Source organism: Ctenocephalides felis, unplaced genomic scaffold (genome assembly GCF_003426905.1).
Source record: "Ctenocephalides felis isolate EL2017-DRISC unplaced genomic scaffold, ASM342690v1 CF-g0.4_SCAFFOLD_00845, whole genome shotgun sequence".
NCBI lineage: Eukaryota > Metazoa > Arthropoda > Insecta > Siphonaptera > Pulicidae > Ctenocephalides > Ctenocephalides felis.
The window spans coordinates 48,569,992-48,582,964 of record NW_020536999.1 but is presented as its reverse complement, the minus strand read 5'-3'; the positions used below and the strand labels follow the sequence as shown (position 1 = coordinate 48,582,964).

At 28.4% G+C, this 12,973-nt stretch overlaps 2 protein-coding genes across 2 annotated transcripts; one reads left to right on the top strand and one right to left on the bottom strand.

Annotated features, from left to right (window-relative positions):
- Window positions 1–2,093: 2,093 nt before the first annotated feature.
- On the top strand, window positions 2,094–4,504 carry LOC113384715. The gene is made up of 2 exons (XM_026622479.1): window positions 2,094–2,170; window positions 3,188–4,504. The coding sequence occupies exons 1-2, from the start codon at window positions 2,094–2,096 to the stop codon at window positions 4,419–4,421; spliced, it is 1,311 nt and encodes a 436-aa protein (XP_026478264.1). The 3' UTR covers window positions 4,422–4,504.
- Window positions 4,505–8,230: 3,726 nt separating this feature from the next.
- Window positions 8,231–12,739, bottom strand: LOC113384704. The gene is made up of 2 exons (XM_026622467.1): window positions 12,608–12,739; window positions 8,231–10,702 (listed from the first exon to the last, which is right to left on the bottom strand). The coding sequence occupies exons 1-2, from the start codon at window positions 12,608–12,610 to the stop codon at window positions 8,231–8,233; spliced, it is 2,475 nt and encodes an 824-aa protein (XP_026478252.1). The 5' UTR covers window positions 12,611–12,739.
- Between the last annotated feature and the right edge of the window lie 234 nt (window positions 12,740–12,973).

Genomic DNA, 12,973 nt, shown 5'->3' with positions numbered 1-12,973 from the left:
TTTTGAAAAATCAAAAACTGTTCGAAAGATATCATTTGGGAATGATGCTGATTAATTTTAGGTGAAAATCTACCGAGCCGTTTTCTTGTAATTAAATGTTGAAAAAAAGTGTAAAATTTTCGTCCACATTTAAGCTCATCCTACCGAACCGATTTTAAAAAAATCAAAAACTGTTCGAAAGATATCATTTGGGAATGATGCTGATTAATTTTAGGTAAAAATCTACCGAGCCGTTTTCTTGTAATTAAATGTTGAAAAAAGTGTTAAATTTTCGTCCACATTTAAGCTCATCCTACCGAACTTTTTTAAAAATCAAAAACTGTTCGAAAGATATCATTTGGGAATGATGCTGATTAATTTTAGGTAAAAATCTACCGAGCCGTTTTCTTGTAATTAAATGTTGAAAAAAAGTGTTAAATTTTCGTCCACATTTAAGCTCATTCTACCGAACCGATTTTGAAAAATCAAAAACTGTTCGAAAGATATCATTTGGGAATGATGCTGATTAATTTTAGGTGAAAATCTACCGAGCCGTTTTCTTGTAATTAACTGTTAAAAAAAATTTAAGCCGTTTTTCATGGAATTTTTTTTTGGCGATATAATCATGGTCTATAGAACTTACTGTAATATTACGGCCTTACGACAAGTAGTTTAATTTAAAAATTCGTCAAACTTTGCTAAAAGTATTATCGTTTTTTTATAAAGTAGGATTGATGAAGTATATTATTTACACATTTTTTGATCAAGTCGATTATTTACACATATCGGGAAGTTCATGTAATTTGCCTCAAGGCTAAATACCAAACCAACTAGTTACTTCCAAAATAAATTTAAATTAAATTTACTCTGCAGTAAGTATATTTGTAATTCTTTAATCAGCAGTTCTTTAGAAGATAGAAATACTGTTTTTAAATGTATAGTATTGGAAATGTTTGAAGAAATGTTTACATACTGGATTTATATTAGATATATACCGATAATTAAAAATTATTATTTTTTTTAATTTTAATTTTTATAATGTATAAATTGTGTACTTATGAGGACATATACAGTGTACATAGTATGTTTTTTACACCCATTAGTACACGCAGTTTGATATCAAGCAATAGTAATATTAATTTTTACTCAAAATATAGATCGGAATATTTATCCAAATAATACAATGCTGCAATAAATTAAAATATATCGTTAATAAAAACAGACAACCATTGAGTTGCCCAAATAAAAAATAATCATAGGTAGAAAGGGCAATCATTAGACCTAAAAAAGCCACCAAGTACAGTCTCACAAAGACTTCATCATCAGAACATAATAAATTTTAAAAATTATTTTGATATACCTACATAATTTATACTAGTTACTCAGTGGGTAATTAAGTACTATTAGATATAATTTATTGGATCAAGTTAACTTACTAGGAGTTGTAAGCATAATTGTTCATAGAACTCTTAGTACTGGTTGCTTTTATAAAATAATAATAAGCAAAATATAGGGGTATACTATATTTTTTTAATTTGCCTGATATATTTTTAACACGTTCTACAAGGCGTATTTTTTACCTCCGGTTACTAATCGGCTTGATCGTGATATTATTTTTGATGTTATTAGTCATATTTAATTAGTTAATCAGTGACTGTGTAAATTGACTAGAAAGGGCTTGCGAAAAGTATGATTTTCTAAATTATTTATAAAATTATAAACGTTTGTGAGGCGTGATGCAATTTGCCATATGATGAAGAATTGTATTTCATATAAGTAAATAAATAAAATTATGCATTTCCAATCACACTAATGACCTTGCACATCGACTGGTGATTTATATAAATAGTAAATACATCAATTTTAATCATATGATAAGATATAAAATATCACCATTATCCTTATCTAATGTGAACAATATGAGATTAAAACATACTGCAAAGCAATTTCTCACAAAGTAAATTACTTAGTCGTGTACGATTTTTCTGTAAGTTATAATAATAACCAATTTGTAAAAATGCAATTAAAATCATATACTTGGATTCTATAATTTGCGATCAGTTAAATATTGTTTTAGATAATAATTGTAATTTAAATAAATAAATTTATTAAATATGGAGAATGATCAAGATGTAATTGATGTAATTAATTCTCTGGAATTTTGTGCGACTGACTATAATGCTGTTGAAAGGTAAATGATAATGAATTGTGTTGAAATAAATTTTAGATATATAAATTACATTTATTTATTGAAAATTATGTATAATATAATTATATTTTAGGTAACTTTTGCCTCTGTTATACAAAAGCAGTATAATTTCATTAGTCATTTAGTTAAATTTAAATTTTGAATAATATAATATTTTGTATCGTTATCTAACTGACTTTCCAAAAAAGCAGTTTATGTTTTTTTTTTCAAATGAATCCTATGTTAATTAAATATTTTCCCGCCAATCAAAGCACTTCTAGATCGATTGATACTAAAATTGGAAAAAGCACGTCTGTATTTGTGTATTTGAACAAAATAGCACCAATGGTGAAAGTTTTCTCAATTTCAAAAATTTAACAGCCATTAGATACAGCTTTTATTTATGCAACTATAATTAAAGTGCAAAATTTTTACGTCAAAAATCTTTAACCGTTTATGTCAAAAATCTTTAACCGATTTTAAAAATCCGAAAACCTGAAACATATTTGTTTGAAATCGAGCTGATTAGTATTTGGCAAATACCAGTCGTGCACATTATTATCACTATAAGTTTATGGTCTAAATAAATATCCTAAAATAATATAGGGCTAAAAGTGGGTTATTTATTAAAATTTATGAAAAACGTGGACTATACTTTTAGGACATAAACCTGTATATAAAGTAAGAACGAATACATTTATCATTGTAATTATCTTGTAATAACATTATAAAATCTTGCAACAATTTACAAGTATATACTCAATATCTACTTAAACTGATATATTGATTAAGTATGTATATTACTTACACATCTTAACTGGAAACTAACCTGGAAACTAACCTTAAGGCAAGATTCCACTTACACCTAGTTTTGTAATCTTTTTTTTTATAAACTATGGCATTCAAGTTAAGCAATTTATCTTGCTTCACTTAACCGTAAATTAAGTATTTAAAATATTAATTAACTAATATTTTTTTAACTGATGCTGCACAATGTACTAACCCTCACTAATTTTGCAGATCATCCTGGCGATCTTGTGAATTTGATTGTGGACTACGTCTATGTCGGTTTAAAATGCAGGAACATAAAAATATTTGTCCAGCTCGACCATTTGATTACCTTTGCAAAATATGCGATGAAAAGTTTCTAGGATCCTACAATTTCATCAATGTTGGTTTTAAAACACATATTCTTCAAGCACATTTAAACGACATTGTTTTCCTTCCGGATACTGATGATTGGTCCTTCCCAATGAGCTATGCTGATGAAACAAAAATAGTTATAAGAAATGATATCGATTATTACAAAAATGAATACTTTTGGGTTACACAAAAAATTGAAGATGGACGTCGCAAAATTCTTATACAACAGTTTTTTGCAACTGATGAATTTTGCAGTTTAAGTGTATTTGAAATCAAAAGTCATGAGTCGAAACTTGTTTTCCAAGCCGAAGTAATTCCTAGAAATACTCATCCTGTAGACTTCTCATCAGATTCCATTGATGTGACAAAAATATCAGCATGTGGATCATTGACAATCAAATTTGTAGGTTTAGTGACAATTCCAGAAGAAATTTTATTACTTCTAGAATGCTTGATTTGTAACTGTTTGATGACCGGTAAAATAGTCCTCTGTACCACAGGGCACAGTGTATGCCATAACTGTTTGAGCCAAATAACTGCATGTCCTTTATGCCAACAATCATTTTTGACTGACCAAAGAAATTATTTGGCTGAATCTATAATTGAATCCTCAAATAAAATATGTGAAAACCGTCGCAATGGTTGTCAGGAACAATTTTCGGCTCAGGATCGGAATCTGCATTTGAAAATTTGCATGTTTGCGTCTCTTAGCTGTCCTAAATGCAATAATGAAATGAATTACTATCAATTATTTAACCATATGTTAAACGAGTGTGGAAATTCAATGAGTAGAATCACATATGAAATGAATAATTTGATATCATTAGCTTCAAAACCAGAAATCGCATTTTTCTCAAAATATGGAAAAGATTTCATTCTGGATTTTTCGTACTATGAAGATCAAATGTTCTTGGCTGTGAGACAAATAACTCGAAACGACTCAGATTTATTTTATTATGAAGTAAAATTGTTTAACGCTGCAAAAAATAATCACAGACAGGCTGAACTTATTGGAAAATGTCATCAATTAAATGATGAATATCCATTGAATATAACTAGTTATACATATTGTAAAGTTAGGGTTTTTAAACTACCTCAAATGGAAAGTTAGTAAAATGAAATTTATGAAATTTAATTTGAACCTCTTGCCAATGCATTATTTGATAAACTATAATAGTTATATTTTCTTCACTAGGCCCCATATATTTTAAATATTACTCTAATGACATAAATTAAATAAATCAGAGAAATTTATTATGACATGTATGTAATATATGTAATATATATATAATATTGCTCGATAAAGTCTGAAATTGGTATAAACCTTGTTTACTAGACACCAGACCACAAATAACGTAAGAAAATGTTAATAATTTTTTGTTTAATATAGAATTAAATAAATAAATATATATATACATATATATATATATGTATATACATATATATATATATATATATATACGTATGTGTTTATATATATATATATATATATAAATAAATAATTATTATATCAAATTAAAACCAATAATAATAACAGTATTTGAATGCAATTATAAGATCGTCATATGAATAGATCATATTTAAAATATATAAAAAAAATTGAAATTTTTATTATTTTCATTTATTTTTTATATTTCAATTATACTTCTTAGATGTCTAAGACATAGTCATTATAATGACAATTGTGAATTAAGCGTTAAAATAAAAAAGGTTTTTTTACAAGCGTGTTTCTATTACATCAAAATCATAAAAAAGTTAAGAACACAAAGTTTTTATGGTGTAAAATATTAAATAAATTTATTTATTTCTGCAGTAATCGCAAAATTGTCTGTAATCGTATTGCACATTGATAATGGGCAGTACAAGATTAGATAACATTTATCTTTTAGGTTTTTATGTTGCTTACCTGTATCATTAGTACCTGAGAATGATTTAGTTTCCTAGTATAGTAATAAAGGAATAATTCCTTAATTCATTTAGTATTAATACCTTGTAATTAAAAATATTTCTCGATTTATTAAACATTAAAATTGAAAAATAAATTAGATGAACAATACTATCATTAATGTTAAATGTAATAATAATTATATATGATGGATTGTTTTGATATTAATACTCAAGTTGCACAAATAGCAAAAAGTTTTGAAGTTTGTATCGTCGACAAAACATTAGAAACAAGGTATGTAAATACATCAATGAATATTAATAGAATAATAATAAATGGTAGTCTGCCCAAAGGCAGGTCCATAGTGTGTGAGCCAACACAAAAAAAATGATTCCCTTACCCTTCATCGCTTTATCACTATTCCCCCCAACCTTTTTTTCAATAACAATATATATATATATATATATATATATATATATATATATATATATATATAAATATATATATATATACATATAATATTTTTCATATATGTATATACGTATATAACTTACAACAATGGGCTTTTTTTTCTCAACTATGGGACTTTGGTTTGCTATTTATATATTAACAACCCTTTCAAATATATAGAGATATGTGGGACAAATTCTTCGGGGCAACACATCAAACATAAAACTAGTGGTGCATGGCATCGTGCCTTAGGGCAAAATGCTGGAATTTCCGTACCGTACTTTATTTCAAATGTTGGCATAGAATTTAGAAAAATGTTAAGAAAATTTGTAATTATTTTTAAAATCGCTATATATTGTCTGATAATTTAATGTGCATATGTCTAATGATTACGTTTGACCGCCAAATAGCTTTTTTTTTTAAATTCTTTTATTCGATATCCAAAACCGTTAGACCTGTCTTCCCAAAAATTTAACCAATTCTTTACTATAACAATTCAAGTGATATGTATTTTGAATCATTCAAATCGGACGCTTTGTTCTTTAAAAATTGTAATTATTGTTACTTCTTTCCCGTATCTGCAAAACGGCTGGACATGCCTTTGTCAAAAAGCAATCTGCACGTCTCCCCATCAATACTAATTCAATAATAGAATTATTGAAATCGGATGATCCGTGCTCTCAAAATCGTGGACAAAAATGTGTATACACATACACCCACTTACACACATACATGCATCAATTTTTTCTAAGGTATGCCAAAATGTTCAGATAGTCCTCAAACTCAAATATGCAAAAAAAATCATGTTTGTTTTATTGCTATTACTACAACTTACGCTGCGGGAAATTAAAATTGTTTGATGTATTGCTCTGAAGATTTTGCCTCATATTTTATATAGATTTTCTCATATATATACAGTTAAGGCGCAATTTGTATATTTCAGATTGTTTCGGATTCCTTGCGACTTCAACTGCGGATTATATTTAAAAGAGACTGAATTAGAAGAACATAAAATAGGATGTCCCAGCAGACCAGTGAAGTATGTGTGCAAAATTTGTGATATGCCGTTTGATGGTTACAACCACATACTTGATCCAAAATTTACAAAACACATTTTTGAAGCACATAAGCAAAATATTTTTTTCATTTTCGAAAGTAAAAATTGGTCATGCCAATTAAATTTTGAAGATAAAGCTATATTCGTACAAAGGTATGGCAGAAAATACTTTAAGAATGAATATTATTGGGTAACTCAGCATCACAATAATGGCAAGCGATTCATTTCTGTGCAGCAACTTTTCTCGCATGAAAACACTTATTCTTTGAAAACATACGAAATTTTTTGCAAATATAGTAAGCTACTGTTCCAGGGAAATATCCTTCCTCATCAAGATAATCCGACTGCTTTCAATAGCCATGATGTTTCTAAATTAACAATCGATAAAGGACCAGTCCAAATAAGATTTATTGGTGTCAATGTTATTCCAAAAGAAGTCGCATTATTGTTGGAATGCATGATTTGCAAAAACTTAATGTCAAATAAGGTTATAAACTGTTCGCAAGGTCATAGTTTATGCTCAGAATGTTCACTCAAAGTACATGATTGTCCTTTATGTAAAAGTCCTATTTTGAAACAAAGAAATTTTTTAGTAGAATCGTTGGTGTCTGCAATAAACATGAAATGTGACTACAACTACTTTGGATGTGAGGAAGTTCTATCACCGCAAACACTTAAAGATCATGTAAACTTATGTGTTTTTGTTCCTGTGAACTGCCCTCAATGTGAAATTAAAATATGTTTATACAATTTGTATAAGCATTTGCTAGAAAATTGCAAATTCAAACCTTTTATATACAAAGTTGGTTCTACATTTCCAATAACAAGAATGGGCAACGACTTAACAATTTTTACTACTTTTGGAAAACAATTTATTGTTCATCATGGAAACGGTGAAAGTATGGCTATTAGACAAATATCACGTGAAAATGCAGAAAAGTTTTACTTTCAAATAAAGCTCTTTAATAATACTAAGAATAAATTTAAACAAGCTAATTTAATCGATCAATGCGAGACTATTAATAAAAATTTCCCTATAAGTACAAAAGGTTACAGTCACTTTCAAGTTTCTGTCTTTAAGTTACATGAAAATATTTTGAATTAGATGAGAGAATAACAACATATTTGGATAATATAGAATCACAAATTCAAAAATACCGAATAAATAAAATTAGACTTTATGAAGTCAATATACTATATGAAAATAAAATGTAAATCTGATGTTAGTAACTTATAAGATATTATTATACTTGTAACATTCCTCAATCAATTAATAATAAAATAAAAGCATAGTTATTCTGTTAATAAACAATAATCTAAAAATTAAAGAAATTTGTTTCACTGGAGTTTATTACAATATTGTAGTTACATCTATGTAACAATAGCATATGTTATACATTTTATTTAAACATATAATACAAATAAATAATTTGAATATATCGACTTTATTCAGATTTTTACCTACGCAGTAGCAAATTATACTAATAAATCATATTTACAAATATAGTTATTTATATATAAAACTATTTTATAAGTACGGTCCAGACCAATATTTGACTGTTGTTCCCGGCTTCATAGGACTGATTGGTTTGCCACCAATTCTTAAATGCATATTATTTACTTTATATAAATTTTGAATTGATTTTGAACTTAATCCTGATGTTTCAAGAAAAGACTCATAATTTTTATTTATATGATGTGGATAACCATTTAAATGTTTATGCTCAATAATGTCGTTCTCAGATTCTGACATACTTTTTATTGAGTCTTCTTTATCCTTGATCACTGAATCCATCAACTCCAAAGTATCATCAGGTATTAATTGAGACCTCATAAATTGGGTGGCTAATAATGTGCTTTTTGATAAATTATAAAATGTTTCTACCTTATCTGCTATAATTTCATCAGGTGCAGTTTCATTTGGTTGCTCATTTTCATCACTTTCGTGAAATACAAAATCTTGATTATCTTCTATTACATACTCTTCAACTTCCATTCCATTAATATCGTCTTCGTCCAGTTTGAATTCTTCAAATGTTTGACTAAGATCCAAATTTTCAAATGTATGCAAAACATTGCTCTTACAAGCATTGTCATTGTTATTAACAATATCACTCGGTGTTTTATTTACTATTTCTGGCTTTAATTTATTAATTACAGGTATAATGCATGTGAGTTCATCCTGGCTGGTTTTGCTTGTTTTTAAAAGCGCCGAATTATTTTTTATATAATTATCATGATCATACCGATCTTCCTTTGGTATTATTATTTCAGAAACTTCAGGCAACTTAATTGCGTCCACGCTGACATAACTGGAATCCTCAGAATCAGCAGAATCTAGCAAATGATCTAAATTTATTGTCTGCAGTCTAGTGACAGGGGCCACTTTGACTACTGGTACATCTGGCTCTTGAACTGATAATTGTGCTTCTATCACACGTGGTGTGGTCATATTTGGTTTGATCAATGGCACTACGGCTACTTGTTCACTTATTTCAGAAATTGAACAGTAGTCAGGCTCAGGTATATCAGAAACAGCATCATTAATTTGTTGAACACATTCAACAACATCAGAGCTCATTTTTGTCCTTTCCAGATTTTTATGGATTTTATATTTAGATATAAGATTGGGCGGTTTTGGTGGAAGTGCGGGTGGTAACTTTGGAATAATTTTCTCTTGCTTTGATTTGGTTGTGTCCATATCAACATAATGATGATTTTCCTTCTCCAATTTAACAAACTTATCTGTACTATTTTTAAGTGAACATTGTGTGTTTCTATTGATAATTGGCTCATAATCATTGCTATATATGCTTTGGATTTCATAGTTGAAGCATTCTGCTGGTGATTCATAATCTCTGTCAGAATGAATGGCTTCTAAATTGAACTTGACCATTTTGGGGCTTTTTGGTGAATTTTCTGAAGATTTGGAGTGATTTGAAATTATTCCTTTAGGAGCTGGTGGCGGTTTTAATATAGTATCTTGAGCGGCAAATTGCACACGCTTAGAACTTAATTTTGGACTAGAATCTTCCGATGAATTGGAATCCCTTGAATTTTGCAATAAAATTTGGTTAACACATTCTAATACTGGATTATCTTTATATATCTCTGGTATATTACTATCTTCTGCGTCGCTTGTATTTGTGTACCAGTTTTCATCAATTTTGGTATCATCATTAGTGGTCAAAGATTCCTGATTGTTAGTGATGTTCACTTCCAATGAAATATTGTTTTCGATTATTGTATCTTGAGATTTTACCGTTTCTGTTGTAGGAGAGCTTGGTTCAGCTTTTGTTTGCTTAATTCCGTGTAAACTATCAACCCAATTAGAGAATGATGGTTGTCTTCGGAAACCAACTTCTTCTTCTTTAGATACAATACTTCGATCATCTTGCTCATCACTGGAACTACTGAATGGCGGAATTGGATCTTGGCGTCTTCCGTCTCCATTTTTGCGTTGCGCTGAATATTTTTTGCTGCGTCGAACATTTCTTGTCAAATCTTTTGAGTTCTTCACACTAATCACATCACTAGTTTCGCTTCGAGTCGAGCAATCCTCGCCAGAACTGGCGGTAGTAGTCATTTCAACTTCAGAGACTTTCAAGTTACTCATAAGGGCATTTTGGGCATCAAACATAACCTGACAGTTATCACAATACTGCTTGCCTTTATTATCCAGTTCTGTTTGATCTTCCGGTATGGATCTTAACTTGAGAATTTCTCCTTTTTGAGAAGAGATAACGTTGTCTTTGTCCAGCAATAGTTGACGTATGCTCTTCTGTTCACGTTGAAGACGTTCTTCGAATAAACGGAGTGCCTGCAGAACATAGGAGAGCTGCCTTTCCCGCAGCTGCTGCTCGCAGCAAAGTTGTTCATCTTTCCGCTGCAACTTGCCGGTGTACTCAGTCACTAGTTGACAGCAACGGATTGTCTGCAGCTTGAGTGCTCCTTCGGCTGCCTCCAACCTCTGCCGCAGGGTTGCTGATTCCATATCCGTCTAAATAAAACAAAAATGAATTAGAATGGATAATAAATTTATTAAAATCTAAAACTAAATATACACATTATCCAAATTCATCTCATTAACAAAATTGACCAGTAACATAAGTATTCCCCAAATGTCATTATAAAAATCGATTGTTTTGCTTTATGAATAAACAACAGTCTGACAAACATATTGTACTTGAATAATAATTATTAAATTAAGCAAATAAATAACCTTATTTTTGTCGTTAATATAATAACATGGTCGAACAAATATAATTACTTTATGTTGTATAGCTAAAATTGTAATGAAGTCAATGCAAAATCACTCACAGTTGCTTAATGTGCGATAATACACATTTTTGCAACGTAGCATAAATATATTAACGCTCAAAATCAAATTACACATATTTTCCTAATATATTGCGAATAGTAAAGCCAATTTAAAATATGGTTGCAGATGCATAATTAAATCATTTAATTTGTATATATTTTTATATTATAATAAATATAATGAAAATATCATATTTTAGATTATCATTCACATTTCAACTTTATATATTAATTGACTCAATATAAGTCAAAAATTATAAAAAATATAGATTTTTTTATTATTGATAAAATCATCTGTAAACTACAATTTTTGAACTTATTTTCAACTTTTTTTTAATTGGTTCTAATGCACTTCTAAACAATTGTTTAGAAGGTTTAGTTTGGATTAATCCCAAGGTCCCACAATAAGTCTCGATATTAATAATAAAATCATCTGTAATAAATACACACAAATAAAATACTTCCTTTCAACTATAACTTTTGATTCTATTTTCAACGTTTTAAACTATTTTTTATATTTTTAATGCACTTCTAAAGATCCTAAAAGTGCCAAATTAGGTCCAAAACCTTGGTCTTCAAATTCCAAATTGTTGCTAATGAAATACTGCTATAATTTTTATAATATAAGTACTTTTTTTTTCTCTTATAGAATGAAGATTTTACGGTTATTTTTTTGTGATTTTCTAGTAAACAATAGAAGGAATAAGGAATACTTTATTTGTTTAATTTTTATATAAACATAAATAACAAAAAAGTATGTCACATTTTAAAAGTACTGTTCACTGTTTAGCTTTTTATACTATTTTACTCAAAAATTTGGAAAATTTTACAAAAATAGTTGAATATTAAATAAATAAATGAATAGTTAAATATTAAATAAAATATAGATTTTAATACTTATAATAAAATTATCAGTGATACACACACAAGTAAAGTATTGCCAACTATATATAAGTATTAAATTTATTTTCAACATTCACAAAAATTAAAAAAATTCATATGCAGTTCTAAAGAATCTGAAAGTTCCAAATTAAGTCCAAAACCTAGGCTTTTAAGTCCCAAATTGTTACTAAATAAATTGTTTTATGCCTTTTTTGTCGCAATGAAAATTTTATGGTTGTCTTTGCAATTTTATAAATAAATATAAATTAAATGAACCATTTTTCTTGTTTAATTTGTATACAGAAAAATAAGCAAAGATTAAATTAATATTAGTGTAACTTTTTACACCATATCTGACGACACACAGGTACTCATATATACATATAGCATTAACTTTTTAGATAATTATTTAAACAACTTATTCCAAATAAAAATTTTGAATTACATTCGATCAACATATATATAACAAATTCTTTAGACTAATGTGGGTTTTTACACAGTAGACTCTAACTAATCCAACACTTCAATAGACTGACACCACCAGTGATCCGACACCCTCGAAACTGTTTTTTTTTTAAGTTTTAACGTTATTTTCAATATCAAAAATTTAAAATTATGATTTTTTCACTATAATACAATAATCCAACAACCTCCAATAGTGTCAGATTAGCAAGAGTCACTGTATTTTAGTTTGTCAACTCACCATATGTGCCACACTTAAATAAATAAATCCATCAAGGTATTACAACTTATTCTAGTAAATCTATCACTAATTATGTTTTTATAAAATCGTACACGTATTCATATATATTTTATCCAACGTTTTACCCACAGACTGAAAAGTAAACGAAATTTGTCCGAAGGAATGGATGAATTCTATACTGTGCAAATACGCAAATGCGACGACATGTGGTAAAAAGTAGCTGATTTGATATCGGCCTTACGCGACGATAACAACGATACAGGTGAATACAGGTATCGGAATAGACAAATAGGCTACCGAGGGAAACGAATGTAAAGATAGTGTCGCTAATTTTTATCGATTTTCAAGAATTTTATCTATACGCAT

Coding starts and splice junctions, on each gene's coding strand:
- LOC113384715 (XM_026622479.1), top strand. CDS start 2,094: ATGGAGAATGATCAAGATGTAATTGATGTAATTAATTCTCTGGAATTT. Junction 2,171..3,187: donor GACTATAATGCTGTTGAAAG/GTAAATGATAAT, acceptor CTAATTTTGCAG/ATCATCCTGGCGATCTTGTG.